This window comes from Erythrolamprus reginae, chromosome 1 (assembly GCF_031021105.1).
Source record: "Erythrolamprus reginae isolate rEryReg1 chromosome 1, rEryReg1.hap1, whole genome shotgun sequence".
Lineage (NCBI taxonomy): Eukaryota > Metazoa > Chordata > Lepidosauria > Squamata > Dipsadidae > Erythrolamprus > Erythrolamprus reginae.
The window spans coordinates 66,173,065-66,197,985 of NC_091950.1; the positions used below are offsets into that span (position 1 = coordinate 66,173,065).

Here is a 24,921-nt window from a genome sequence, read left to right on the forward strand (position 1 = left end):
ATGGGGAGGGGGAGGTGTCATTCAGCATCAGCAACACAGGATTCGTAGAAGGCCGAGGACAGCAACAAAATGGCGCTGACCAGGTGGGTAGGGGAGGGAAGAAGCGGGACTTTATATTACGATATAAGGACAGATTGTTCACTTGTTTCCCGGATTTCGTGGTGGTGGTGGTTGTTTTTTTAATAAAGAATATGCTGTAAACTTAGATATATGCATATCGTGGTCTGCGGCCAAGTGGATGGATTAACGGGAAGATTGCGTTAAGAACGTCTGGCGGGGGGATCCGAGCATTTTTCTTTAGCGCTTATTTCACTGGCTATTTCCGCCGGTCTCTTCCTCCACCCCCATCCCCCTCACACAGTGCCCTTAATAAGAATAGTAAAAACCTTTCAGAAATGAGAGCTTCGGTTCACAAATAAATAAATGTTTGACCGTACGGTGTAAAGCTTGGCCGACTATCCAGAAAAAGGAGGAGCTTGGTGGTCATCCTTTTTTTATCCCCCCCCCCGCCTAATTAATATTAATGAATCACAGTGTACCGAAAAATGTAAAGTTGAGATCTAAAATTGTTTTCACCAGACAAGAATCGTATTAGGAGGAGATTGTTGGTCGTTAGGGTTTGCCTATGCGCAAATCGTTAATTCCAGGTGGGATTGGAAGCCGCTGCTGGGGATATATAATAGGCCATTTTACTCCAGCTAGCCGCAAGCAAAGTATTTTTTCATGTTAACTTTATGTCTTCAGTTTTAATTTGTCAGTGGTGTCTAAAGCACTCATTTTAAGGCTCAATCTGTAATGCTCTAAATCTTGGAAGTAGTTGCTACTTGGAATAACTGAAATGGAACTTGCAGCTTCAGAGTTCTTGAAACACTCTTAAAAACAAAACAGTTCAGAACTGAAGATGACTCAAGAGAAAATGAATCTTTCCTCCATGGATGCAGTTGCCCAAGTATTTGAATGATATTGAGCATTTTGGATGTTGTTGTTGTTGTTGTTATTATTATTTATTAGATTTGTATGCCGCCCCTCTCCGGAGACTCAGAGCTGCTCACAACAATAAACAGTACAAATTCAATGATTAAAAACCATTTAAAACCCTTAGTATAAAAAGCAATCATACCTCTCATACAAACCATGCATAAAGGAGCAGTCCAGGGGAATAAATTTCATAATAAAAGAAATAATCGTTTTAAAAAATATTTTATTGGAATAAAAGTCCCATGTTATAACGAAAAAGAGCGATGTTACATTCTTCTTCTGTTTGCCTAGTTTTTTACCAGCGCCAACCCAGTTGTCTCAGGACCAACTGGAATTAGAGGAGAGAGCAAGATCTCAAAGAGTGAGACAGACTGCGTTGGTGTCATCACGAAGGGAACCTCCTCCTTATGGTTATCGGAAAGGATGGATACCACGAATGTCAGAGGTAAATAATAGTTTGCATTCATTTAGTTCCTATTATGAGCCACGGTGGTGCAGTGAGTAGAGTTCAGTACTGTACTCTATTCTGCTGCCTGCCAGCTGCCTGGAATTTGGCAGTTCAAATCTCACCAGACTTAAGTTGCCTTAGCCTTCCATCCTTCTGAGGTGAGTAAAATGAGGACCCAGGTTGTTGGGGGCAATATGCTGACTCCGTAAACTGCTTAGAGAGGGCTGTGAAGCAGTATATATGTCTAGGTGCTATCGTTACTAAGAATGATTTTACTCTTGAAAGATAAGTCTGGACTTCTAAATGTAATATGTAGATTTTATTTTAAATGCTTTTTTCTCCTAAAGTCAGCTTAGATGTTCCAAGTTCCGAATCCTTAAATTTGCTGTCTATGTGCTTTATGCCCAATTTTAGTTGTTAAACTTCTTGCAATCTAAAACATTTTACTAAGTTTTTATGTTTTTTATTGTGAATCATAAAAGCACAATAAGCAATAACACAGATAAAGAGTACCAAATTAATGCCCATTGTTGCTGAGTCCAGTAATAACCATTCAAAATTGAACTATCTTTCATCTAGATCTCAAAAGAAACTATAATCTGGTCAAATCTTCTAAAGCTACCTAGGGATATATGTTTGATCACCTGAGTAATAAAGAACAGGTAGTTTTTCATTTACAACCACAGTTATGCCCAGAATCTGTTATTGAACAAAATGATCATTAAATGAGAAGCCTTGTGACTACTTTGCTTAGTAGCTGCAACTCAGTTCTTCCAGTTGCTGTCATTGTAGATCACTGGGAAGTGAACCTAGGCCTCCCAGACATGGTGGGGCAGAGAAAAGGTGCGGGCCTCTAACCATGCCTAGGAGTCCTTAATCGTCTTCTTACCCTAATGGGGAAAACAACCACAAGAACTTTGCTGTTTGCTAGCATTTTCACCAGATTTAAGATCTTCCAGTGCCCAAAGGGCTTTCTCTCCCCTCCATGCAAGAAGGGAGAAATGGACCTCAAATCTGGTGAAAACTAGTAGGAAGCAACAGGATTCTGAACCTTTCAGAAAGCTGGTGTTCACTAATGTTTTCGCTTCTCCAGAACAAAAATAGCAAACATCAAATTCTAAGGTAGTATTTTCCTCGGTTTGGAACCATTCTGAGGGGAGGGGAAATGCTATCAAATATATGCTATAATACTTGCATGTATGATATTTATATTTCTGGCTAAGCTCATCGTTATGCATGTTCAATAAGTGTGTTACAGCAAGATGTAATTGTCTATACAACAGCTACACAATTTCAAGTGAAACACATGGATTTTGGAGGAAAACGTTTTCTATATACCAATAGAAAATCAGTTTTGAAACAACAACTTTTAGAAACATTTTACGTTGGGTGACAATAATGCACAGAAAGCAAAAAAAAAGTATTGACTGTTCCAAAACATGTGATTTTAATTTCTATTATTTTAAAAACTAAACCTTCAATTCTTAATTACTCTATTTTCTGTTCTTCTCCACAATCTACGGTATTCACATTTGTTTTTATTTCTGTGTAGGATTTTGGAGATGGAGGTGCTTTCCCAGAAATCCATGTTGCCCAATATCCTCTGGATATGGGCAGAAAAAAGAAAACATCCAATGCGTTAGCTGTACAGGTGGATGCCGAAGGAAAAATAAAATACGATGCTATAGCTCGGCAAGGACAATCCAAAGACAAGGTAATAGTACTCTCAAATATTATATTTAAAGTATAATTGCTTCAGTTTACTAAAATGTTTTTTATGAATAATGGAGAAGTTTGTCAGAAGAAAACATGGAAAGGTTTTTTTAAGGTATTGAAACATTTGGAAAGAAATTCAGATTTTTCTCTTTCATCCTCTGAAGATGTTTTTATTTATTTTTTCCTAGAAATGAAATCATGAAAAAATGAATAATGAAATATATCCTAATATAATATTTTTAAACAATACAGAAAACTATTGTGAAACAAATTAATATATGTTTGAAGTACACCAATTAAAAAAGCAACTATATTAAATTTTTAGACATTCTACCTTTCTTTTGACGTGTCTGGCACTGCTGTATATTTAGCAAAATGAAATTATATTTTGAATAATATTTTCCCAAATTCCTGAACTTTTGAATTTTGTGATTATCAGCTACAAATAGAATAAAGTAGTACATTTATTTATGCAAGCAAGTAGCAATATATTTGTCCATATACAGAATGGTCAAGGGTCATATTTCTATTTCTATACCTGATTATGATTAATATCTATTGCCTATATTGTTTTATTAGTCTGCCTATTTCCTTAGGACTCTGGGTAGAAGAGATTTCTGGCCACAATTGTTAGAGTCTGTGATTGCTGTGTTGATTGTTATTAATGAATGTTGACTTCTCAACTTGTTGTTTTATGTAGTTTTTATATTGTTTTTGAATTATTATATTTTTGGTATTTTTGTGCTTTTTAAATTGTGGATAATTTAGAATCATATATTGAGATGGGTGATTATAAAATTTGAAATATAAATAATCATTCTAAATAATCAATTTAGAAATACTTTCCTGTCAGCACTTTCCCTGTCTAAATCATCATACAATGATAGCAACAAGAGAAATAGCTGTGTTTTAAGTCGAAATGATATAGCATTTTAATGTAGATTTTAAAGCAGAAGAAATATTGCAGTGTCAAGGGCTAATTCAGCAATATCTTAGGTAGGCTTATTAGTTTCTTCCATAAAGAAAAAGTATCATTTTGTGTTTGCAGATAATTCAGTGTTGCTAGGGATGATTTTTTAAAATTCCCAGCTAAATGATATTGCAAGCTCTTTAATATTTATGATTTTAGTACGGTTTGATCATTAACATAAAACAGGATGGGAAGCTTTGATAAATCAGGGTGACGTACAGTAGTTTACAGTTGCATTTGTGATATGTGAAACAGATTATATTACCTAGAAGTTTTGTGATTATCTTCTATTTAACCTTCTGCATATAAATACTATCTTCTATTTAACCTTCTGCATATAAATACTGCTATTCTTTGTTATTCCCTCAATGGTGCAAACTGTTTTGCCAGTACTAAGAAAACAATATCGTACCACAAGCTACAGGCATAAGTAGTCCTCGACTTAAAACTCCAATTGGGACTGGAATTTCAGTTGCTAAGAGAAGCAATTGTAAGATGTCACATGCCCACATCACTTAGTACCTGGCACTCCCAGCTTTTATTGCTATGCAAGAATCACAGGCTGTTAAGCAAAGAACATGAGGATGCATCCAGGTTGATGGAGGCCTTAGGAGGTTGCACACAACTTGGCTGTGTTGTGTGTTGTGAGGCGGCACAAATGCAAAGAGATTAGGAAGGAAGCAGTAGCTGCCCCTGGAAGCCTCAGCTGCCACAGTCTGGCAGTGGTCCCAATGGTCATAAGCCAAGGACTATTACTGAACTATAGCTTATTCTAAAGTACAGTACAAGATTATAGTGTTGTCATAGCACATGGAATCTATTTAGGTGTTTTGAAGCATTTTTTCACAGGTAGGTAGGCCACTGGCTAAACTGATTACAGTGATACCTCATCTTATAAACGCCTCATTATACAAACTTTTCGAGATACAAACCCGGGGTTTAAGATTTTTTTGCCTCTTCTTACAAACTATTTTCACCTTACAAACCCACCGCCACCACTGGGATGCCCCACCTCCAGACTTCCGTTGTCAGTGAAGCACCTGTTTTTGTGCTGTTGGGATTCCCCTGAGGCTCCCCTCCATGGGAAACACCACTTCTGGACTTCCGGACTTCCGTGTTTTTGCGATGCTGCAGGGAATCCCAGCAGCGCAAAAAACAGGTGCCTCGCTGGCAACAGAAGTCCGGAGGTGGGGTTTCCCAAAGAGGGGAGCCTCAGTGAAATCGCAGCATCGCAAAAACACAGAGGTCTGGAGGTGGGGTTTCGAGGACTTCGGTGTTTTTGCGATGTTGCGATTTCACTGATGCTCCCTTCGCTGGGAAACCCCACCTCTGGACTTCCGTTGCCAGCGAAGCGCTCGTTTTTGCGATGCTGGTATTCCCCTGCTGGTATTTCCCTGCAGCATCGCAAAAACACAGAAGTCAGGAGATGGGGTTTCCTATGGAGGGGAACCTTAGGGGAATCCCAGCAGTGCAAAAACGGGCGCTTTGGCTGGCAAAAGGGATCAATTTTGAGCTTGCACGCATTAATCATTTTTCCATTGATTCCTATGGGAAACATTGTTTCATCTTACAAACTTTTCACCTTAAGAACCTCGTCCCGGAACCAATTAGGTTTGTAAGACAAGGTATCACTGTATTCATTTCCAAAGTTTATCACACTAAAGTCCATTTATTGATATCATCTTAAAGAACGGTCTTCTCTTAGTTATTCTGTTTATAACTCTGATGGTGAACCTATGGCAAGTGTGACAAAGGTGGCACACAACTCCCTCTTTGGGCACGTGAGCCATCGCTCCAGTTCAGCTTTGCCGCACATGCGCACACTCCTCCCTCTGGCCAGCTGGTCTTCAGGTCTGTGCTGTGCATGTGGGAGTGGGAGGAGCAATGCCAGGGCCTCTCCCACATTGCATTTTGGGGCCGCATGCATGCATGTGCTTTGGGCACTCAGTCCAGAAAGATGAACCATCACTGATTTAAAATTTCCTTGTTTTAATGTTCAAATAACATCTTTGCATTTTATTTCTTAGGACTGATTATTTATTTTGGTCTTGGAAGTAGGTTTAGTTCTCTATGCATTGAGATTCTTGTGAGTTTAATGGGCAATTACAATAAAGCAATAATTGCTCCTTCATTTAGCTTTGTGAAATGTGATTCTATGGGTGCTCGTTTCAGGGATTGTTAATCTTGGAAATTCTTGGATGAGAAATTTGTAAATGTCTTCTATGCTAAATTATTATTAGGACTACAAGTCTATTTTATTGCAGACAAATGAATGAAGATTTAGAACAATCTCTAATGAGCGATATATACCTATTTGGAAAAAGCGAATTGTAGTTGTGATAGGTCCAATAGAAGAGAATATTTATAGCTCAGAGTTGAACTGAGTTTTTGATGCTCTTAAAGCTTGCTGGTAGCTTGCAGACATAAGTAAGCACAAGTAAGCATAATCATAAGTAAGTGATATAAAGGTAACATGAGTGCAAATTGATACATAAAAAAATCTAATGTCTTTAAGCAAAATAACATTTTATTTTTTTAAAAAACATACAAACAAAAATAAAAATGTGATGATGTAAAAAGTTTACAATAATGATAAAATAAAACTTGTTTAAACAGAAAAAAATGTAGAAGGTTTGAACAACTCAGAGAGGGGAAAGGTCCAGATTGAAACTTTTAAAATAACTCTGGGAAATAACTGGTCCGCAGATGAGGAAGCATAGTGGCATCAATGGAGTTAACAATATACGTGAGGCTTGGGGGCGTTGCATCTTTTATAATTAAAGTGGCTGGAAAAATCTATATGGTAGTGGCACTACTTCCCAATGGAAGTAGTGGATTGGTAGTTTTTCAAAAAAACTTTAATTGGCTCCACAAGACTGCACAAGACACAGCCAGCAGGCTGCATATGCCAAATTGATGTAGACCATGGGTGTTAAACTCAAGGGCCCGCAGGTCAGATCCGGCCTGTGGGTGCGTAGATCTGGCCCTTGGGGCCAACCTGGAAATAGCGAAGGACCAGCCCGCAGTTCCTCTGCTAGCGAAAACAGAGTTTAGGATTGCATGTGGCCCTCCTGAGCTCAGTTTTCAACCGCGACAGATGAAAACGGACATCATGTCGGCCACAGCCACCCTTGACATGCCTATCTTCCACATGCATCTCTAGCCCCCTGAGGTCAAAACAACCCTGATGTGGCCCTCAGTGAAATTGAGTTTGACACCCCTGATCTAGACCATATAGAAACATACTGGTCGAATACAAGAATATGCCATCTTATTACAATCATGAAAGCTTGGGAAGTGATTTAGTTTACCTTTTTCTCTCATTGCATTGTGTCTGATTTTTAGAGACTGCCAGAACAAGTCCCTGCTGTTTCCTTTAGGCAAATTGCTGCATTTCTGCATCATAAAATGTAGATAAGCAAGATAAACATGCTTCCAAATGGAAAAGATTTCTAGATGTTTGATTACCAAATACTAGAATTCAGGAAACTCTTATGTATGTTTCTTGTATCTAAAGCTAAGAGATACTTTAAACATATTCTGATCGTGTTAGATATTATGGAGCTTGTTCAATACTAGAAAAATAATCCAGTTTTCTAAAAAGCTGCAGAACCTTTATTTTTTTAAAAAAATCTTCACTGTTGTTTAGTGATCTTTTTCATGTTTCAGGTCATTTACAGCAAATACACAGACCTTGTTCCCAAAGAAGTTATGAATGTGGATGACCCTGAACTTCAAAGACCAGATGAGGAAGCTGTCAAAGAGGTATAGCTAGTGATGATGATGTATGTAACTGATGGTTTAAGAAAGGTAAAGATTTCTCCTGTCCAGTTGGGTCCAACTCTTAAGGGGCAGTGGTCCTCTCTCTTTCTTAGCTGAGGGAGGAATGCACATTTTGTCCAAGTGGTGTGTTTTTTTTCAAAAAGTTTTTTATGTTTTTTGTCCAAGCGTTTAATATATTATATACATGTATATTTCCAGCTTACAGAAAAGACACGAGTTGCACTGGAAAAGTCTGTCTCTCAAAAAATCGCAGCAGCAATGCCAGTCCGAGCAGCTGATAAACTAGCTCCAGCTCAGTATATTCGGTATAGAATTTTTTTTTTATTGTTTACTTTTTGTATATATCTATAATATGCACCTTCTTCACATGATTACATAGAGACAGGAGCAGTTACAGGAATTTTTTTTAAAAATGCTGTTTAATGAATTCTGATACATCATAATAGAGCATACTTGGCTATAGAATTGTGTTGTTCATTTTTGTGTTCATTCCTGGTAATGAATTTCTTCTTGGAATATATAAGTCTCATGGTCCATAAAAAGTAAATAAGCACAATAATATCTATGAAGCAATGGGACATTTCACTGGAAATTTTATTAGGTATATACTCAATAAAATGGGATAGAATGTGGAGTATCAAGCTTTGTCCTCTGTGTGACACAGCTTACCTGCGGTAAGATCAGCAGCCAATAAGAATTGAATTGAATTGAGTTCTTTATTGGCTGAATGTGATTGGACACACACTGCTCTCAGTGTTTCGGGGTATAACATGCACCTTAGTTTTGGAGGGGGGGATTTGCCTCTGCCTCCGGGCAAACAGCACAGATGACATACAGTTTGCTGTGTATTTCTGTGCATGTGTGCCTGACTCATAGAAATAGCAAAGAATTGGAGAAATGTACATCATGGCAGTATATTAATGCCAGGTTTTCTTAAATGTAGTCACGCTAACTCCTCCCATTTATTTAAATAGATCTACTCTAAACATGACTTAAGTCAAGGTTTAGCTCAGCTGCCTTATCTTAATACTAAAATAGGACTCAGATTTTTACATTTCAGATTATACTTGTACAGATGCTGTTAAAATCTATGTGGCTTTCTCGAAGTATACATTATGCTCTGCTATTTAAACGGAGATACAATAGCACTGGGCCTCTTCAGATAGAGCATTTATTTTAAAAAGCTTCGTTTTGTTAAGTTTTCTAGAACAATAATAAAGAACTCTTTAAAAAATAAGTCTAATAATTTGAACATCAAGAATTGTTGGATACAAAACAGTTAGTGATATAGGATACTAATAAGCAATCAAATCATACTAGGAAACAAATAAAACAATATGAATCATAAAGATACAAGCAATATGGTTATAGTCATAAGTGGGAGGAGTTAGGTAATAGGAAGGGTGAGAAGAATAATAGTAATACAGTAATACAATTATTAGTAAATATTTCAACAGTATTGTGGGGATTAGTTGTTTAGCACAATGTTGGTTGGCATTTGAGAAAAAACTCCCCTTGTTCTGGTGTGCAGTGCCCTGTAACATTGTTTTGCGGGTGGAAGCTGAAACAATTTATGTCCAGGATGTATACATGTGTACAACCTAAAAGTACAGCAGTGCTGGAAAGTTTATTTTATTTATATGTTACATGTATTTGTCACCCACCTCGTAACAAAATTATGGGTAATCGTAATGAAAGTTTGTACCTTTTTCTCACTTTGTCAGATACACACCATCACAGCAGGGAGTGGCATTCAATTCTGGTGCAAAACAGAGAGTTATTAGAATGGTGGAAATGCAAAAGGATCCCATGGAGCCTCCAAGATTCAAGTAGGTTTCAGAAATATTCCTTATTCAGAAATAAGAGTGTTTGATAAGTCCTAATGATGCTCTGATTTTCACATATTAGGATTAATAAGAAAATTCCTCGTGGGCCGCCATCTCCCCCTGCTCCAGTAATGCATTCTCCCAGTAGAAAGGTAATGCTTTTACAGCTGGTTTCTTCCTCCGTTTTATTCATGTTTATATTATTGGGGTTTTTTGTGAATGTCCCACAAATCTGGATAATTATAAATCATTCTAGTACTCATCCACAGTTCCCTAATGCAACCCACACTTTCTGTCACACTAACTTCACTCTCTCCCATTGCTTGGGTAAAAAGCAAAATCTTAAACCAGGTTTCCATTCAAGGTTAAAAGAGAGGATACCTCCTGGATTTCAGAGGGAGGATGTTCCATAGGGCAGGGCCTGCAGTAGGAAAGACTCCCTTCCAAGAGTCATCAGAAGGCAAGGCTTAAAAGAAACGACTTGGAACATGCCACCCTATCCACTCTGGTGGGAAGGAAGTTGCTTATTGTGGGATCTCATGCATGATTATTCTTGCGGGGTGTGTGAGTGAGTGAGAGAGAGTTGGATAATCAGCAGAAAAAGTAAATAGTTCTGTAAATATTTCAGCATGGTGAATGCTGTATATCCTATCAACTGCTTAGATGGCACAGTAAGCACTCTGCAAAAAGCATATTCTTTGAGCTGATACTTGCTGAAATTATTTTCAAAAAGATCAGTATTAGGGAAAACTATCAGAAGTAAGGATGCATGGAAATTCTCAGTTTACAACTCAAAGCTGACCTAAACTGATTCCTATTTAGACCTTGGTGCTTCTAAGAAAGAATGTGATTGCTTTTAAAATAATTTGAAGTATCTTTGTACTTCAAATTATTGAAAAGTTATTTTATTCACTTTCCCAGAAGATCTTCAAAACTATTTTGTTGTAACTTGGCATTTGATATTTATTATTCTGCTACAGTATCGAGAAATTCCCTTTCCATTGTTAATAATTTTAAAAAACTTTCTTTTTTCTATGTAGATGACTGTAAAGGAGCAGCAAGAATGGAAAATTCCACCTTGTATTTCAAATTGGAAAAATGCAAAGGTAATTAATTGGTTACAATCACATAGCGTAAAGATAGCATCTTAAGAATCTCATTGAAAAATGAACAATTTGGATTATTTTGAAATATTTAGAACTGAATAAATAAGTTACAGTGGTACTTCTACTTAAGAATACCTCTGCTTAAGAACTTTTCTAGATAAGAACTGGGTGTTCAAAAAAAAATTGCCTCTTCTTAAGAACTATTTTCTACTTAAGAATCCGAGCCCGTAAAAATTTCCCAGGAAATTTGAGAGTGTCACGAAGGCGCGGCCAGTTTTCTACCATTCCCTTTTTAATCCCAGCCATCTTGGACTTTTCTGGGCTGCCAGAGGAGCCTTTCGATGGCGTTCCCCCTCTCGCCTGCCTGGGTTTCTCTCTCTGGCGCATTGTATGGAAGGCAGCCTTGTGCCGGGAGTATGGGAGGTACATGCTCCTCCTCGCCACCTCAGAGTCCCTCTTTTTTTTTTAAGCCTTAAAGTTTGGGATTTTTTTGATTCCCCTCACTTCACTTTCTTCCTTTGGCAGTGACTATCCTCTTCTTCTTCTTCCTCCTCCTCCTCCCACCCAAATTCTGAGCTTTTATTTCTTTCCTAATGGGTTTGCATGCATTATTTGCTTTTACATTGATTCCTATGGGAAAAATTGCTTCTACTTACAAACTTTTCTACTTAAGAACCTGGTCACAAAATGAATTAAGTTCTTAAGTAGAAGTACCACTGTACTTTTTTAAAAGTATTTTGTTTTTCCGTTAGTCTCATATTAGAATAACAAGGCAGGGATACAATGTCACTTGCTAATATCACTGAAAGTAGTTCCACAAATGGAGGCTCTTTAGTGTAATAAAACATTACCGTATTTTTCGCTCCATAAGACGCAGTTTTTTTCCTCCCAAAGTAGGATGAAAAATCAGCCTCGTCTTATGGAGCGAAGATGCAGGCAGGGAGGGGGGGGAGGCTGCGAATTCGGAAGCGCCATCCCGCCGGCTGGCTGGCTAGCTGCTGCCTGGCCCACCGTTCCCCGTAAGCTACGCCCGTGAGCAGGCGTGCACCCCCAAATACACCCGAGCGCCCTTTTCCACGGGCGCGTGCTCCCCATCCCCCTGCCAGCCCGCGGGGAGGTGGGCAGGGGCGGGGAGGTGTGGCAATAGGAGTAAAGGGAGCCGCGGCCGCCCCTGCCTCCCCACGGTGCCTCCGGCCAAATGCGCCCCTGGCTTCTCCACGCTGCCCTATTGCCCGCCCGATCCGCCTCCTCTGCCACCTCCTGCGTTGGGGCGCGATCTGCCTCCTCTCCTCCGCTGCCTCCTCCTGCCTTGGGGCGCAATCTGCCCCCTCTCCAACGTCGCTGCCTTCTGCCTTGGGGCGCGATTCGCCCCCTCTCCTCCTCCGCCGCCGCCTTCTGCCTTGGGGCGCGATTCGCCCCCTCTCCTCCTCCGCCGCCCCCTGCCTTGGGTGAGCAATCCGGGAGTCTGGGACAGGGTGGCTTTACGCCATGAAGAGAAAACGGCCGACTTTTCCCTGCTGCCGGAGCCGTTTCCTCTTCATGGCGCAAAGCCACACAGTCCCGGACTCCGGGATTGCTCGCCCAAGGCAGGAAGCGGCGGAGGAGGAGAGGGGGCGGATCGCGCCCCAAGGCAGAAGGCGGCGGCGGCGGAGGAGAGGGGGCGAATCGCGCCCCAAGGCAGAAGGCAGCCATCTGCCCAGACAGAAAGGAAACAAGAGAGAGAAAGTGAGAAGAAGAGAGAGAAAGAGGGGGAGAGAGAGAGAAAGAGAGAGGGGGAGAGAGAGAAAGAGAGGGAGAGGGAGAAAGAGAGTGGGAGAGGGGGGAGAGGGGGGAGAGATAGCAAGAGAGAGAGAAAGAGAGAGGGAAAGGGGGAGAGAGGGGGAGAGAAAGAGAGAGGGAGGGAGAGAGAGGAGATAAAGAAAGAGGAGAGAGAGAAAGGAAGAGAAAGAAAGAAAGAGGGATAGAAAGAGAGAGAGAGTGAGAGATGCTCAGTGAGCCTTTCTTTGAAGTTGCCTTTCTTTCTTTCCTTCTTTCTTTTTCTCTCTTGCTCTCTTGCTCTTTCATTCTTTTTTCTTTCTCTTGCTTTCTTTCTCTCCTTCCTTCCCTCATTCCATTTCTTTCATTCCCCCTCTCTATTTTTATTTCTCTTTCATTTTCTTTCTTTCTCTCTTTCTTTCTTTCTTTCTTGCTCTTTTTCTTTCTCTCTTTTACCTTCCCTTCCTCTATTTCTTCTTTTCTTTCTCCTTCCTACCTTCTTCCCTCCCTCCCTTCAGTCCTTCCTCTCTTACTCTCCCCTTTCATAAGTTTCCTTGCTTCCTTCCTCTGTTCCTGTCCCTTCCCCCTTTCTTTCTTTCTTTCCTTCCTTCCTACCTTTCCTCCCTCCATTTCTTGCTTTCCTTTTCCTTCCTCCCTTCTTCCCTCCCTCACTCCCTTCTTTCACTCCTTCCTCTCTTCCTCTCCCCTTTTTGGCTCAAAATATTTTTTTTCTATTTTCCTCCTCTAAAATCTAGGTGCGTCTTATCAGCAGGTGCGTCTTATAGAGCGAAAAATACGGTATATAGCACAATAGCGAAAGTATTTTAAGTGTCTTCATAATAAAAGTTCAAAATAAGTATTTATTAAGCAGCATGAAGACTAATTTTCCTGCCATATCCTACTACAATTAAAATTATGGATCTACTTTTGTAGTAGATACTTTTTATGGTCATTAAATGCCTTTTCTCTCTTTATTGCAGGGTTACACTATCCCGTTAGACAAACGCCTGGCTGCAGATGGTAGAGGATTGCAGACTGTACACATTAATGAAAACTTTGCTAAATTGGCAGAAGCTCTTTACATTGCTGATAGAAAGGTCATTGTTTATTTATTTATCAAATTTATATGCCACCTGTCTCCATGATCAGATAGCTGTGCAATATTCTGCCCAAATTCTGGGGTGTATCTGCATTTTTTTACTACAAGGTGTAAAGTAACATTGCTATCATAACTGCTTAAATTCTGAATTTCGTACAGGCTCGTGAGGCTGTAGAAATGCGAGCCCAGGTAGAACGCAAAATGGCACAGAAGGAAAAAGAGAAACATGAGGAGAAACTTCGGGAAATGGCCCAGAAGGCCAGGGAACGAAGAGCTGGAATCAAAACTCATATGGAGAAAGGTACCACTTGTCAACTGCTTCATTTTGTAATATTTCAAATATTTTTTTCTTAAACAAGTTGCTGAAAAGTTCATTTTGTTGAGAAGATTGCAATGAATCAGCAGGAATGGTCTGCTTTATCCCATTAGTCTCTACCTGCTGCTTTTCATGTACAGGACTGTCACCTGATTGCATGTATGTTCATGTAAAAATGAATTAGAGAATGTATAGTCCCAGAGCCAAATGCAACCAATTCTATTTGCCTCCTTCACATTCCCCCTCTACTCACAGTTGCTAAATTTCCTTCCCTTTTGAAGTGGGAAATTAAAGCTGTAATGAAAGCCCTAAAAGCAAGTATGTTTTTAATTCCCAAAATAATTCTAGGTCCCATATGCTTTGCTAAACATCAGTTTCCCAAAAAATATTAAGTGTGTCCCTTTGCCCCCAAAAGTTGCCCATCCATAAAATAGAGGTACATTCCATAATTTAGCTATGTTTATTCCCAAATATTAACCTTCAGTGGTTATTTTTTATTGCCTCACTATTAATGGATTTCAGTCACACTGAACATCATTGGGGAAGAAATATTTGACTTTTCAATTAATTTTGGATCACCTTGTATCTCAAATTTATCTATAGAGGATGGAGAAGTTAGGGAGCGTGATGAAATCAGGCATGACAGGCGAAAAGAAAGGCAGCATGACCGGAATCTTTCCAGAGCAGCCCCTGACAAAAGGTAAAATTGTTCAACTAATATATAGCTGACACCTTTCCTTATATTACAATAAAAAAATAGTTGCAATATATAAATATAAAAACCAACAGTTGCTTCATAACTGTTCTCTCAGATTGTGCTTCTTTGCCAGAATGATCCTTTATGTAGTGCAGCAATCTTTTCAGAAATGTTGAGACTTGCTTGTGGTAAGTAAATGATACAGAAAAACCAAGAGTTGGTGTAGCATTGAATTATTACTTTATTACATTATCGCAAAAGGAAGACATTTGTAAGCATCTGACATTATAGGAAAATAAGCGAGGCTGAGTGTTAATAACTGTCAATAAGTGACTAAGTGCTAATAATTGACATTATGTAACCAAGCAATTCAATATTGTTAAATTCAGATCGAAACTACAGAGAAATGAGAACAGAGATATTAGTGAAGTCATTGCATTGGGCGTTCCTAATCCTCGGACATCCAACGAAATTCAGTATGACCAGAGACTGTTCAACCAAAATAAGGTAAGGAATTCCATGAGTACATAGAACACAATATTTCAACTTCTCTATCTGATAAAGAATATGAACATTTTTAAAAGAGCTACTAGTATACTGAGTATGTTATATTTAATTCTTAAGGTTGCTGTTGAGCCTGTGCTTAAATCCTGGTTGGTATATGCAGAATTAGATAGCATGAATATACAAGTGAACATTTACAGTGTTGATAATTATACTTTGAAAGGTGGTCCTCAATTTATGATCAAAATTGGAATGTAAAAGGTTTGCATGGAAGCACACACTATGCCTTGGGAAGGCCCCACTCTACAACATGGTTAAAAGGGAATACAGGTAGTGCCTGCGTAACTAACTGGAATGGGTAACCCCACCACTAAGTGAAGTGGCCACTAAGAAGGAAATTGTGTGACCACTTGAAAAGAGACAAAATTAGTCCATTTTACACCTTCAGCTTTTCTTTGCCTAACCTATCAGGCTTTAGAAACCAAGAAAGGAAGGTGGTTCTTTGAAACAGATTTCTTTATTGTTCCTCACCTAAGGACAGAATCTTGTCAAAGTAAAGTATGCTACTGCCCTCTCCCCCTCAATAACATATATATCCTGGAACTATCAGGAAGGAGCAGTCTTCACCCTTTATCTTTCAAACTATCCAGAGTTGTCTGTTGTTCCTCCGGAATACATCTTGTACCTTCTGGGAATCCAGATCACATAATCACTCCCATATCCCGTGGAATGCTGATGAGCCACAGCATGGGAGCCACAGACAGTATGGCAGTGATGGCGAACCTTTTTTGGCTCGGTTGCCAAAAGGATGTGCATATATGCAATAGCGTGCACGCACCACACCTATATTGCAAAGCCCTCTCTCCAAGCAAGCGCATAACCTGTGTTGTCCCATGCATATATGTACAGCCCCGACGCTCTCCTATAGCCTGGCCCAACAGGAAGTTCAGAAATGAAACGAAAGTGGAGCTGAAATTAAGCTTCTTCCCTTCATCTTACATCAGAGATCCTTAAACCTGGCAATTTTAAGATTTGGGGACTTCAACTCCCAGAATTCTGGAGAATCATGGGAGTTGAAATCCACAAGTCTTAAAGTTGCCAAGTTTGAAGATCTCTGTCTTACATTGTTTGCACGTTCTGCCTTTTTTTCCACAGCCACTTTAAGAGGCAAAAGTAATTGTAACTGAAAAAAGGCTTGCCGTAAGTGTAGTTCTAAAGATTTCATAATTCTCCCAGTTTGCCTTTTAATTACAGAAGTTTATCCAGTCGGTAGGTCAATATAATTGTTGATTTTTGAGATAGCTCACTTCTGGAATTTGTTTAGTTATCCTAACTCTGAATTACTCCTTTACTTGACAGGGCATGGACAGTGGCTTTGCAGGAGGGGAAGATGAAATTTATAATGTCTATGATCAGCCCTGGAGAAGTGGTAAAGACATGGCCCAAAATATATACAGACCAAGTAAAAATGTGGATAAGGACATGTATGGTGATGATTTGGAAACAAGAATAAAAACTACTAACAGGTAGGGAAATTAATGTGAACCTCAGTGATTGATTTTTTACAAGAAATATATTACATTTTTCTGCTTTCTTGCCTCTTGCAGGTTTGTTCCTGATAAGGAATTTTCTGGCTCAGACCGTAGACAAAGAGGAAGAGAAGGACCAGTTCAATTTGAGGAAGATCCTTTTGGTCTAGACAAATTCTTGGAAGAGGCAAAACAGCACGGGGGCTCTAAAAGACCTGATAGCAACCGCCCTAAAGAACACGATCATGAAGGCAAAAAGAGAAGGAAAGAGTAAAAAACTGATTTCTCTCTGGCTGCTGGGACTGAATTCAGAGCTTTAACTAGCTCTGTGCTGAAAATAATGTACCATAGGTGTTCAAAGGCCATGTTTCCCTATGGAATAGAGGAGAAAAGAAAAAGCAGACTGCTGAATAACATAGTTCTGTATTTTGGTTTCTAAGTATGTTCATTCTTTGTTTCAACAGAGGAGTGATGTATTATTTACTTTAAAAATGTTATTCCAGGTATATTCTCTTGTATATAATTTTCTCTATTTCTGCTATGTATTGTTCTTGAAAAAAGAGAAGAGTACTAATTGATTTGCTTTGATGTAACTATCCAGTTCCATTTAACCTGAAAGGAGCAGTTGCACTCAATTAAGATGAATATATACATACTGGTTTATTTTAATTTCTTTACATAGCAATTAAATAAAGGCTGCTTCCTTTTAGTTGGTATTAGCAAGTATTTCATCTGGCTGTTCTTTCTTGACGTTTAACTTCAAGCTGGAAGATAAGACAAAAACAACTCAATTTAAAATCCATTTTCAATTTTTTAACCAAAATAAATATTTAAACATTTCCATTGTTAAACAATAAAGTCTGCATTATCACCTTTTGAACATCGATACACTTTGAACTTAAGCTACCCCTATTGTAGTGTGCTTTTAATTAGAGAGGCACATGATAAAGAACATTTAGCTTCTCCCATGTGCAGAAGAAACACAGCAGCTAAATTTGTAAAACCTATTCTGGATAGCTTAGCTGAATGTTTGGAGCATTTTTGTTGTAGGTTTTAGCGAAGACAAATTTTGGATTGTTTTGCAGGACAAGGAAGGCCACAACATTTTGTCCCTCTTTTTGTTTTATTACACTTATGTGCTCTTTCCTGATCATTGAAACACCAGCCTCTTCCTCTCCTTTGATTGCTGCCACAACTTTACATGAATTCAAGCATAACAATGTGTATATTCCAGCCAGCATGCCACTTCTTTCTACCAATTGTTCCAATATCTTCTTTCTCTTTGCTGTTGGCTTTGTATCATTGATGGGTTTTCCTTTTCCTTGCTGACTCCCATCTCAGAATGTACATTTTGATTTGAGCATGTACAGCCCATGCACAAAATGCTTTGCCTAGCCTGCTTTTAACTGTTACTTAATTGTACAAATTGGGTTTTTAAAAATGTGTATAAATAACAGAATAATGAAGCTTTCCTTGAAATAAACAGATGCACTCAATATATCTTAAAAGAACTGAAATTACCGGTGAGCCTTCAAAAAAATGATCTTTCAACAAAGCATTATTGCGACTTTCTTCTGTGGCAAATCCAATCCAGCCAAAACCTTTATGGAACCCCGTTTCTAGATTCTGAAAATTAAAGAGAATATATTAGTCATATATCAGAATAAATTCCCTTTTACATTTGGAAACTATTCATGGTTAGTTACTGCTTAGTTTGTATTCAAACTGCTGAACACAAATTATTTTCTGTTTGGTAAATTAGAAACCATTTTCCAATATGCAGAACTAATTTGATAGAAACTGTCTTATGGAATAATAGTTTTAGAAAGAATGGTGTTGGTATTTTATTTTTCTTGTATTTATTGGATACATTTTCTGAGAGCAACCTTCAATTCAATTCTGCATACTTTTAAATAGTTGTGTGTATGATCACACTATGTTAATAATAAAAGGATTTAAAAATATTAGTTAGGCAATAAGATGTATTTGTTTTCTCAAATTTATATATGCTGGTGTATGTGCTGCTCCATTTCCAGAGATTGTAGATAGCTTATAGTAATAGCATAGTTGTTACTTTCTTTTCAATGTTAAACATTAAACATAATTTGTAGCAAAAATACCTGAAATTACATACAAAGTCCTATTAATTTTGGGGGAGTTTATAACAAATGTGCACTCATCCTAGTAAATCAGTAGAAGTCAAATTATTTAAGGATGACAAAAAATGTGTCTAATCAGCTAAGAAAGACAGACCAAGCAGTCTATTTTCTTTTAAAGCAGTGGTGAACAACAGTGCTCAATTTCATATGCATTGGTTATATGTAGGAATAGTACTACAAAAAGTACTGGTATGCCAAGTAGTTCTAAAACCTAAAGCAAAAATGTCTTACGTATATCATGAATGAATGAATGTTTTATTTTGTACGCTGAAACATAAGATTCTGTATAAAATATTTTTAGGCATTTCTAATTCCAGAACACCTTAATTACAATAACAATAGAAAGCATTTCCAGTAAAAATAAGAAATAAGCCCATTAAGACAGTATTCTTGACAGCGAGCAGTTGTTATTGGCTGGCAAGATGAAAAGTTACCTTTGAATTATTCCAAATACTTAATAGGAGAAGGAAACTTTTATATGATGTTTGTCCTGGACCTCATACCTTACATTCATGTTTATAACCTAAAAAGATAGAACTGAAATCATCCACGACAAAGGATAACCACTATTGCTACACAAAGCTTCCTGTTTTTATAAAAAAATAATTTTGTTCTTCGCAGATAATAAATATTTACTAGGACAATAGGGAAATTAATAATTTAGCCTCATCAATTTGCTGCCCTACAAGTACGCTGAACTAAAAAGATAAAAGTAAATGTCCCTGTCCAGTTGTGTCTGACTCTAGGGCTGTGATGGCGAACCTATGGCGCAGGTGGCATGTGGAGCCATACCTGTTGGCATGTGAGCTGTTGCCCTAGCTCAGTTCCAACATGCATGGGTGTGCCGGCCAGCTGATTATTGGCTCACACAGAGGCTCTGGGTGTTTTTGGCTTCCAGAGAACCTCTGAGGAGATGGGAGAGAGTGTTTTTACCCTCCCTGGCTCCAGGGAAGCCTTTGGACCCTGGGGAGGGCAAAACACGAGCCTACTGGGCCCACCAGAAGTTGGGAAACAGGCTGTTTCTGGCCTCCAGAGGGCCTCCGGGGGAGGGGGGAGCTGTTTTCGCCCTTTCCAGGGCATTGAATTATGGGTGTGGGCACTCACGCATGCAAGATAGCGCACGGCCATGCTCTTTCAGCATCCAAGGAAAAAAGGTTTGCCATCACTGCTCTAGGGGGGTGGTACTGAGCTGAGGTAGCCAGCATTGTCCAAAGACATTTCTGTTGCCAAGGCTCACAGAATTTTGATACCGTATCTACTTGCATCAGCCTCATCAATTTGGCACTCACAAGTATATTAAACTATAGTCCTCATAATCCTTACAATGGCTAAAAAATAAAACCTAACAGAAACTACAGGTTTGGTATTATGGAAAATACAGTAGTGATGAAAAATTTATGAATCCTTATCCATAAGCTTGCAGCATGATGACCTACAATGTTGTCAGTGCTTGAATAAGATTTCTTCAAATAGGAAATTCTGATTAAATGAACGAAACAAATGTTGAAGCATGTCCACTGAACAAACTAAGGCAATATTCTTACTGACAGTTGGAAAATGTAAATTAGAATAATTCGCTCTTTTCAGAAGTCAGATGAAATTGAAAAATAGAGTGATGTGAGCTTAAATGATCCTCTCCATAAAACAAACTAATTGTTTTAACCTTTGCTATTAATTAACATGTTTATGATAGTGAATCAGTTGTGGGTTCTTAGTTGTTGTGCTAGGGTGCACTGTTCTAGTAGTGGCCCGATTGCGCAATTTGCCCGTGATGGCTCCGGTGCCATCTTCACCAGTCCAGTCCGTTGCGTGTCGCCATCTTTTTTTTTTTTTTTTAGAATTTTTGGGCTTTTTTTGCTTCCTGCACATGCACAGAAGCAAAATCTCATGGTCCAAATAGCTCCAAACTGATCAATAGATATCTATGAATGTGGGTTTTATGTATTCAATAAATACATGATGTTAAAGTCCTTGATGACCTCATTCCATGGATGAAGTTTGCCCCACATTGTTTGCCCCACATTGTAGCTGACAGATTAAGGAGTTTTAAAGAATTCCCAAACTTTTAACCACTTACATTAAAATAACCTCAAGGAGTTTTCTTAAAACCTTTTTCCTTTCAGGATCCCTTCCAATTTTAAAAATTATGGAGGACTCCAAAAAAGCTTTTGTTTATATGGATATTTATCTTCCATAATAAAAAAAATAAAAGTTGACCAGTTCAGGCCATTACCTCTTCTCAGTTGTTTGATGGGATTTTAATACTGGATTATTTTCAACATAAATTTGCAAACAGCTTTGATTTTGGGAACCCAGGAGGTACTTTAAGAAACATTGCCCTATAAAGCACAACACACTAAAAGAAAACTGCCAGAAAACTTTCATAAATGTCATGCCTATCCACTTACCTGTTTGTTTGTTTGTTTGTTTGTTTGTTTGTTTGTTTGTTTACCAACAATAACATTGATCAAATACAATTTGAGTATTTTTACATTGGATAAATCATTTAATGACCATGATACTTACAAATGGCATGATGCATTTCTTCACCGGTCCAAATTGATTAAAATATTGTCGTAGTTCACCTTTAAAAAAAAGGCAGGAGATATCATTTGAAGTATTACATTTCAGAGGAGCAAACTCATTTTTATTAGCCATTTTCTCAATTGATGGATGGGCTCAGAAATGACCTCCTAAGGAGCAGGGCTTATCACTCTAAATTTCTCACAATCTCTTGTGATTATAATATATTACATGCATTTGACTGGAAATGGGTGACTAAACTCAACTGCTTGATGCTATTCGGAATGTCTGTCTTCAAATTTCAAAAAGTTCTACAATACAGTACAGCAAACAGGGATTGCAAACTACAGGAACCATTTGCACTTCAGTTTGAGATGCAGACAACAGAGACTCATCCTTAACAGCCTGCACCTATCTTCAACAGCATAGAGACATTGAGCAGAAAACACCCTGCAGCCAAGAAGGTTCCCCACCCACTTGCACTACTCAGGCGACCCTGAGGACACAGACAAAGGCCTGTAAGGAATATAAATCCTTCCATTCCCCATCATCCAGTCAGAGTTGAAGCTTTTTGGAAGAGAAGCGAAATGTCTTTAAAGAAAAACCAAGAAAGTCCAGTTGCCTCCTGAAAAGCACCTTTGGAACAACCATGACCTGGATGACTGAGAATCTCTATAGAATACAGCAAACAGCAATGGCAATTAGTTTTTTGGGAAACCACATCCTCCAATTGCTCAAAACATATGCCCAAACTAGCATTCACAAAATTATACATTTGATTAATTTTTAAACTGTCTAGTACAGTAATAGCTCTATGGCCAATGTTATTTAAGGGTTATTTTTTAAAAAAACAAGCATAATCTACACAGTAGAGGAAAAATACAGATTCAAGTCCAAATTAACCATAAAATCTATTGACTGAGGCCACACAATTTACTTACCGGTAGAATAAAAAAAACCTAACCCTTCTGGGTTCATATAGTGAAGTATCACTTTGCACAGTTGTCTACAATTAACATTCTAGATATATCTAGATTCTAATCTTTATATCATGTCCATTTATTCCAGAATTATTGTACATAAAATCCAAACAAGAACACTACCCATGGCTGAATAGTCTACATTACTTCTCTTCTACCTTGCAAATCTGTACAGGAAACTACACAATATTGGCAACAACTCCTTTGTGGCCAGAACAACAACAGAATAACCGAAGAGGTGGAAAGGATCTTGGAGGTCTTCCAGTCTAGGCCCCTCAAGCAAGAGATCCTGTACCAGTAACGGCAAATCTTTTTTTGCTGGGTGCCAAAAAGGTGTGCGCGTGCAAAATAGCATACATATGCACGTGTACCCACAGCCATAATGCAATGCTCCCTATGCATGCACATACACACCCACCCTGCACTGCCCCCATGCATGCATGCATGCAGGCCTCACTGAAGCCTCCAGACTGCCAGTAGGCTCTTGGGGCATCTTTTGCCCTCCCAAGGCTTCAGGAGGGAGAAAATGGCCTCCTCCTGCCCTCCGGGAGGGAGAAAATCAGCTGGCCAGCACGCACATGTGTGCTGGAGCTGACATAAGACAATGCCTCTAGTGCCCTCAGATATGGCTCCACGTGCCATCTGTGGCACATGTGCCATAGGTTTGTCATCACAGCTTTATACCATTTCTGACAAGTGGCTATCCAGTCATTTCTTTAAAACCTGCAGCCATGAAGCACTCACAACTTCTGGAGGCAAGTCATTCCGCTGTTTAAGCCTTCTCACCATTAGAAAATTTCTAGGTTGCTTCTCTCTTTAATTAGTTTCCAGAGCCTCTGAGACACAGGGCTTAGAGTGCAGTACTGCAAGCTATTTCTGCAGCAGTTTGGCAGATCGAACCTCAGTAGACTCAAGGTTGACTCAGCCTTCCATCCTTCCAAGGTCGGTAAAATGAGGACCCAGATTGTTGAGGCCAATATGCTTACTCCCTGTAAACCGCTTAGACAGGGCTGTAAAGAACTGTGAGGCAGTATATAAGTCTAAATACTATTGCTATTCTATTATTTATTTATTATTATTGATTTTATCTTCAATTCGATTCACAGTCTGGTACTGGTAAACACTTAAGAGTTCAAGTCCTAACCAAAGACTTAAGAGCTGTTATGTAACGTCTCTATATAGTATAGGCAGTTCCGAGTAAGTGTTAATAAATATAAATGATAATAAATAAATACAACAATATTTACGCTATATATCCCCGGTATACAGCACACACCGCCACACTAAAAACTTTCACGTGGGCTTATCAGCGCCATTCTTGCCTAACCGGCGCCATCCAGTTGGCACCTGGATTAAGAACACAAGAGATCCCAGACCAAGGGAAATTGGCATAAGAAGAATTGGCAAGGAAGATGTCGGCTGGGAATCCGCTTCGGCATTTTCACAGGAAATCAATTGGAATCCCGTGCTCAGCAAGAGAGTCGCCTCGGGGATTTACTCCCTAACCCTTTGGCGGAGCAAAAGCTTCAGCCCCTTAAAAGCACACGCGAAGGGGGGGGATCCTTAATCATAATCAGAAAACGCATCTTCTCCCACTCACTTTCCTCCACGTTCCAGGGTATTCGCCTCACGAAGACCTCGAAGGCACGCCGAGAAACCCCTCTGGCTGCCATCTTAAAAAATGAAGAGAACGACCTTGCCCGGCCGAGGCAGTTTTCTCCAGCCAATGGGAGGGTCGGCTTTCCGCCGCTTCGCCGGAGAGCGCGTGCCAGGTCACGCCTTGAAGCTAAGATGGCGGCGGCCACGCGGGAAGAAGATGCCTTCCGCCGGCTCTTTCGTTTCTATCGGCGATGGGAGGGGTCGGATCCTAGCGGGGTGATTGATTTCTCCAAAGCAACGGGCACTCAGGTAAGTCGAAGGGAGCCCTCCACCCCTTCGCCCTGCCCGCCGGCTCCTGCCGGGAAGACGCCAGGAAAGTCTTCCTTTTTGAGAGAACCTCCCCTTTTCCGCTGCACGTTTTTTCCTCATTCAGCGCCGTAAAGTTCCCGGCGTGTATGTGGGCGCAAAAAGCTTCGTAGTAAACAATCTGAGGAAGGTCTCCCATTTGACAGTGAAACATCCATGGCAGGGAAAAGACTTGCTTGAACAATTCTGACCAGCTGATATTTTCTGTTCTACAGTTTCTAAAGATATTCCCTCACAAACTCCACCCCGCTTTCCCGGTGCAGCATTAAGCAAAGTACTGTATTGACCGTATTTGAACTTGCTAAATGGACTTCAACTCCCGGAATTCTCCAGCCTGCTACGCTGCTGGAGAATTCTGGGAGTTGAAGTCCACAAGCCTTAAAAGTTGCCAAGTTTAGGGATCCATAGTTTCACAGTGGCTGCCTTGAGGATAAAAATCATGTTATAGTTAACATAATCGATATTTTAAAGTATCACGGTAGGATAATGTTTGCCTGATAACGTAGCTGGTTCAAAACTCGGCATATTTTTTAATAGTATGACGCAACGGTTAAAACGAAAAGGAAG

General features: G+C 39.3%; 3 protein-coding genes across 3 annotated transcripts in view; 2 read left to right on the top strand and 1 right to left on the bottom strand.

Annotated features, from left to right (window-relative positions):
* SNW1 (SNW domain containing 1) lies at nucleotides 1-18,223 on the top strand. Its single transcript, XM_070754001.1, has 14 exons — nucleotides 1-83; nucleotides 1,270-1,423; nucleotides 2,979-3,140; nucleotides 7,782-7,877; nucleotides 8,094-8,200; nucleotides 9,620-9,724; nucleotides 9,804-9,873; nucleotides 10,762-10,827; nucleotides 13,563-13,679; nucleotides 13,841-13,982; nucleotides 14,601-14,697; nucleotides 15,084-15,201; nucleotides 16,558-16,724; nucleotides 16,806-18,223. The coding sequence occupies exons 1-14, from the start codon at nucleotides 70-72 to the stop codon at nucleotides 16,999-17,001; spliced, it is 1,611 nt and encodes a 536-aa protein (XP_070610102.1). The 5' UTR covers nucleotides 1-69; the 3' UTR covers nucleotides 17,002-18,223.
* SLIRP (SRA stem-loop interacting RNA binding protein) lies at nucleotides 17,363-24,402 on the bottom strand. The gene is made up of 4 exons (XM_070754018.1): nucleotides 23,990-24,402; nucleotides 21,413-21,471; nucleotides 18,249-18,353; nucleotides 17,363-17,491 (listed from the first exon to the last, which is right to left on the bottom strand). The coding sequence occupies exons 1-4, from the start codon at nucleotides 24,060-24,062 to the stop codon at nucleotides 17,456-17,458; spliced, it is 273 nt and encodes a 90-aa protein (XP_070610119.1). The 5' UTR covers nucleotides 24,063-24,402; the 3' UTR covers nucleotides 17,363-17,455.
* ALKBH1 (alkB homolog 1, histone H2A dioxygenase) overlaps nucleotides 24,151-24,921 on the top strand; it is a 13,083-nt gene continuing 12,312 nt past the window's right edge. The window contains exon 1 of the mRNA XM_070754008.1: nucleotides 24,151-24,297. Within this exon, the coding sequence (XP_070610109.1) occupies nucleotides 24,181-24,297 (117 nt within the window). The 5' untranslated portion in view covers nucleotides 24,151-24,180. The remainder of the gene's footprint in view (nucleotides 24,298-24,921) is intronic.

What these genes read in the sequence shown, in the direction of transcription:
- SNW1 (XM_070754001.1), top strand. An exon ending in ATGGAGCCTCCAAGATTCAA is followed by an intron (nt 9,725 to 9,803) that starts GTAGGTTTCAGA and finishes TTCACATATTAG; the next exon opens with GATTAATAAGAAAATTCCTC. An exon ending in CAAATTGGAAAAATGCAAAG is followed by an intron (nt 10,828 to 13,562) that starts GTAATTAATTGG and finishes TCTTTATTGCAG; the next exon opens with GGTTACACTATCCCGTTAGA.
- SLIRP (XM_070754018.1), bottom strand. Translation starts at nt 24,062, where the DNA reads ATGGCAGCCAGAGGGGTTTCTCGGCGTGCCTTCGAGGTCTTCGTGAGG. An exon ending in ACCCTGGAACGTGGAGGAAA is followed by an intron (nt 21,472 to 23,989) that starts GTGAGTGGGAGA and finishes TTTTTTTTAAAG; the next exon opens with GTGAACTACGACAATATTTT. An exon ending in AGAAATGCATCATGCCATTT is followed by an intron (nt 18,354 to 21,412) that starts GTAAGTATCATG and finishes TTTAATTTTCAG; the next exon opens with AATCTAGAAACGGGGTTCCA.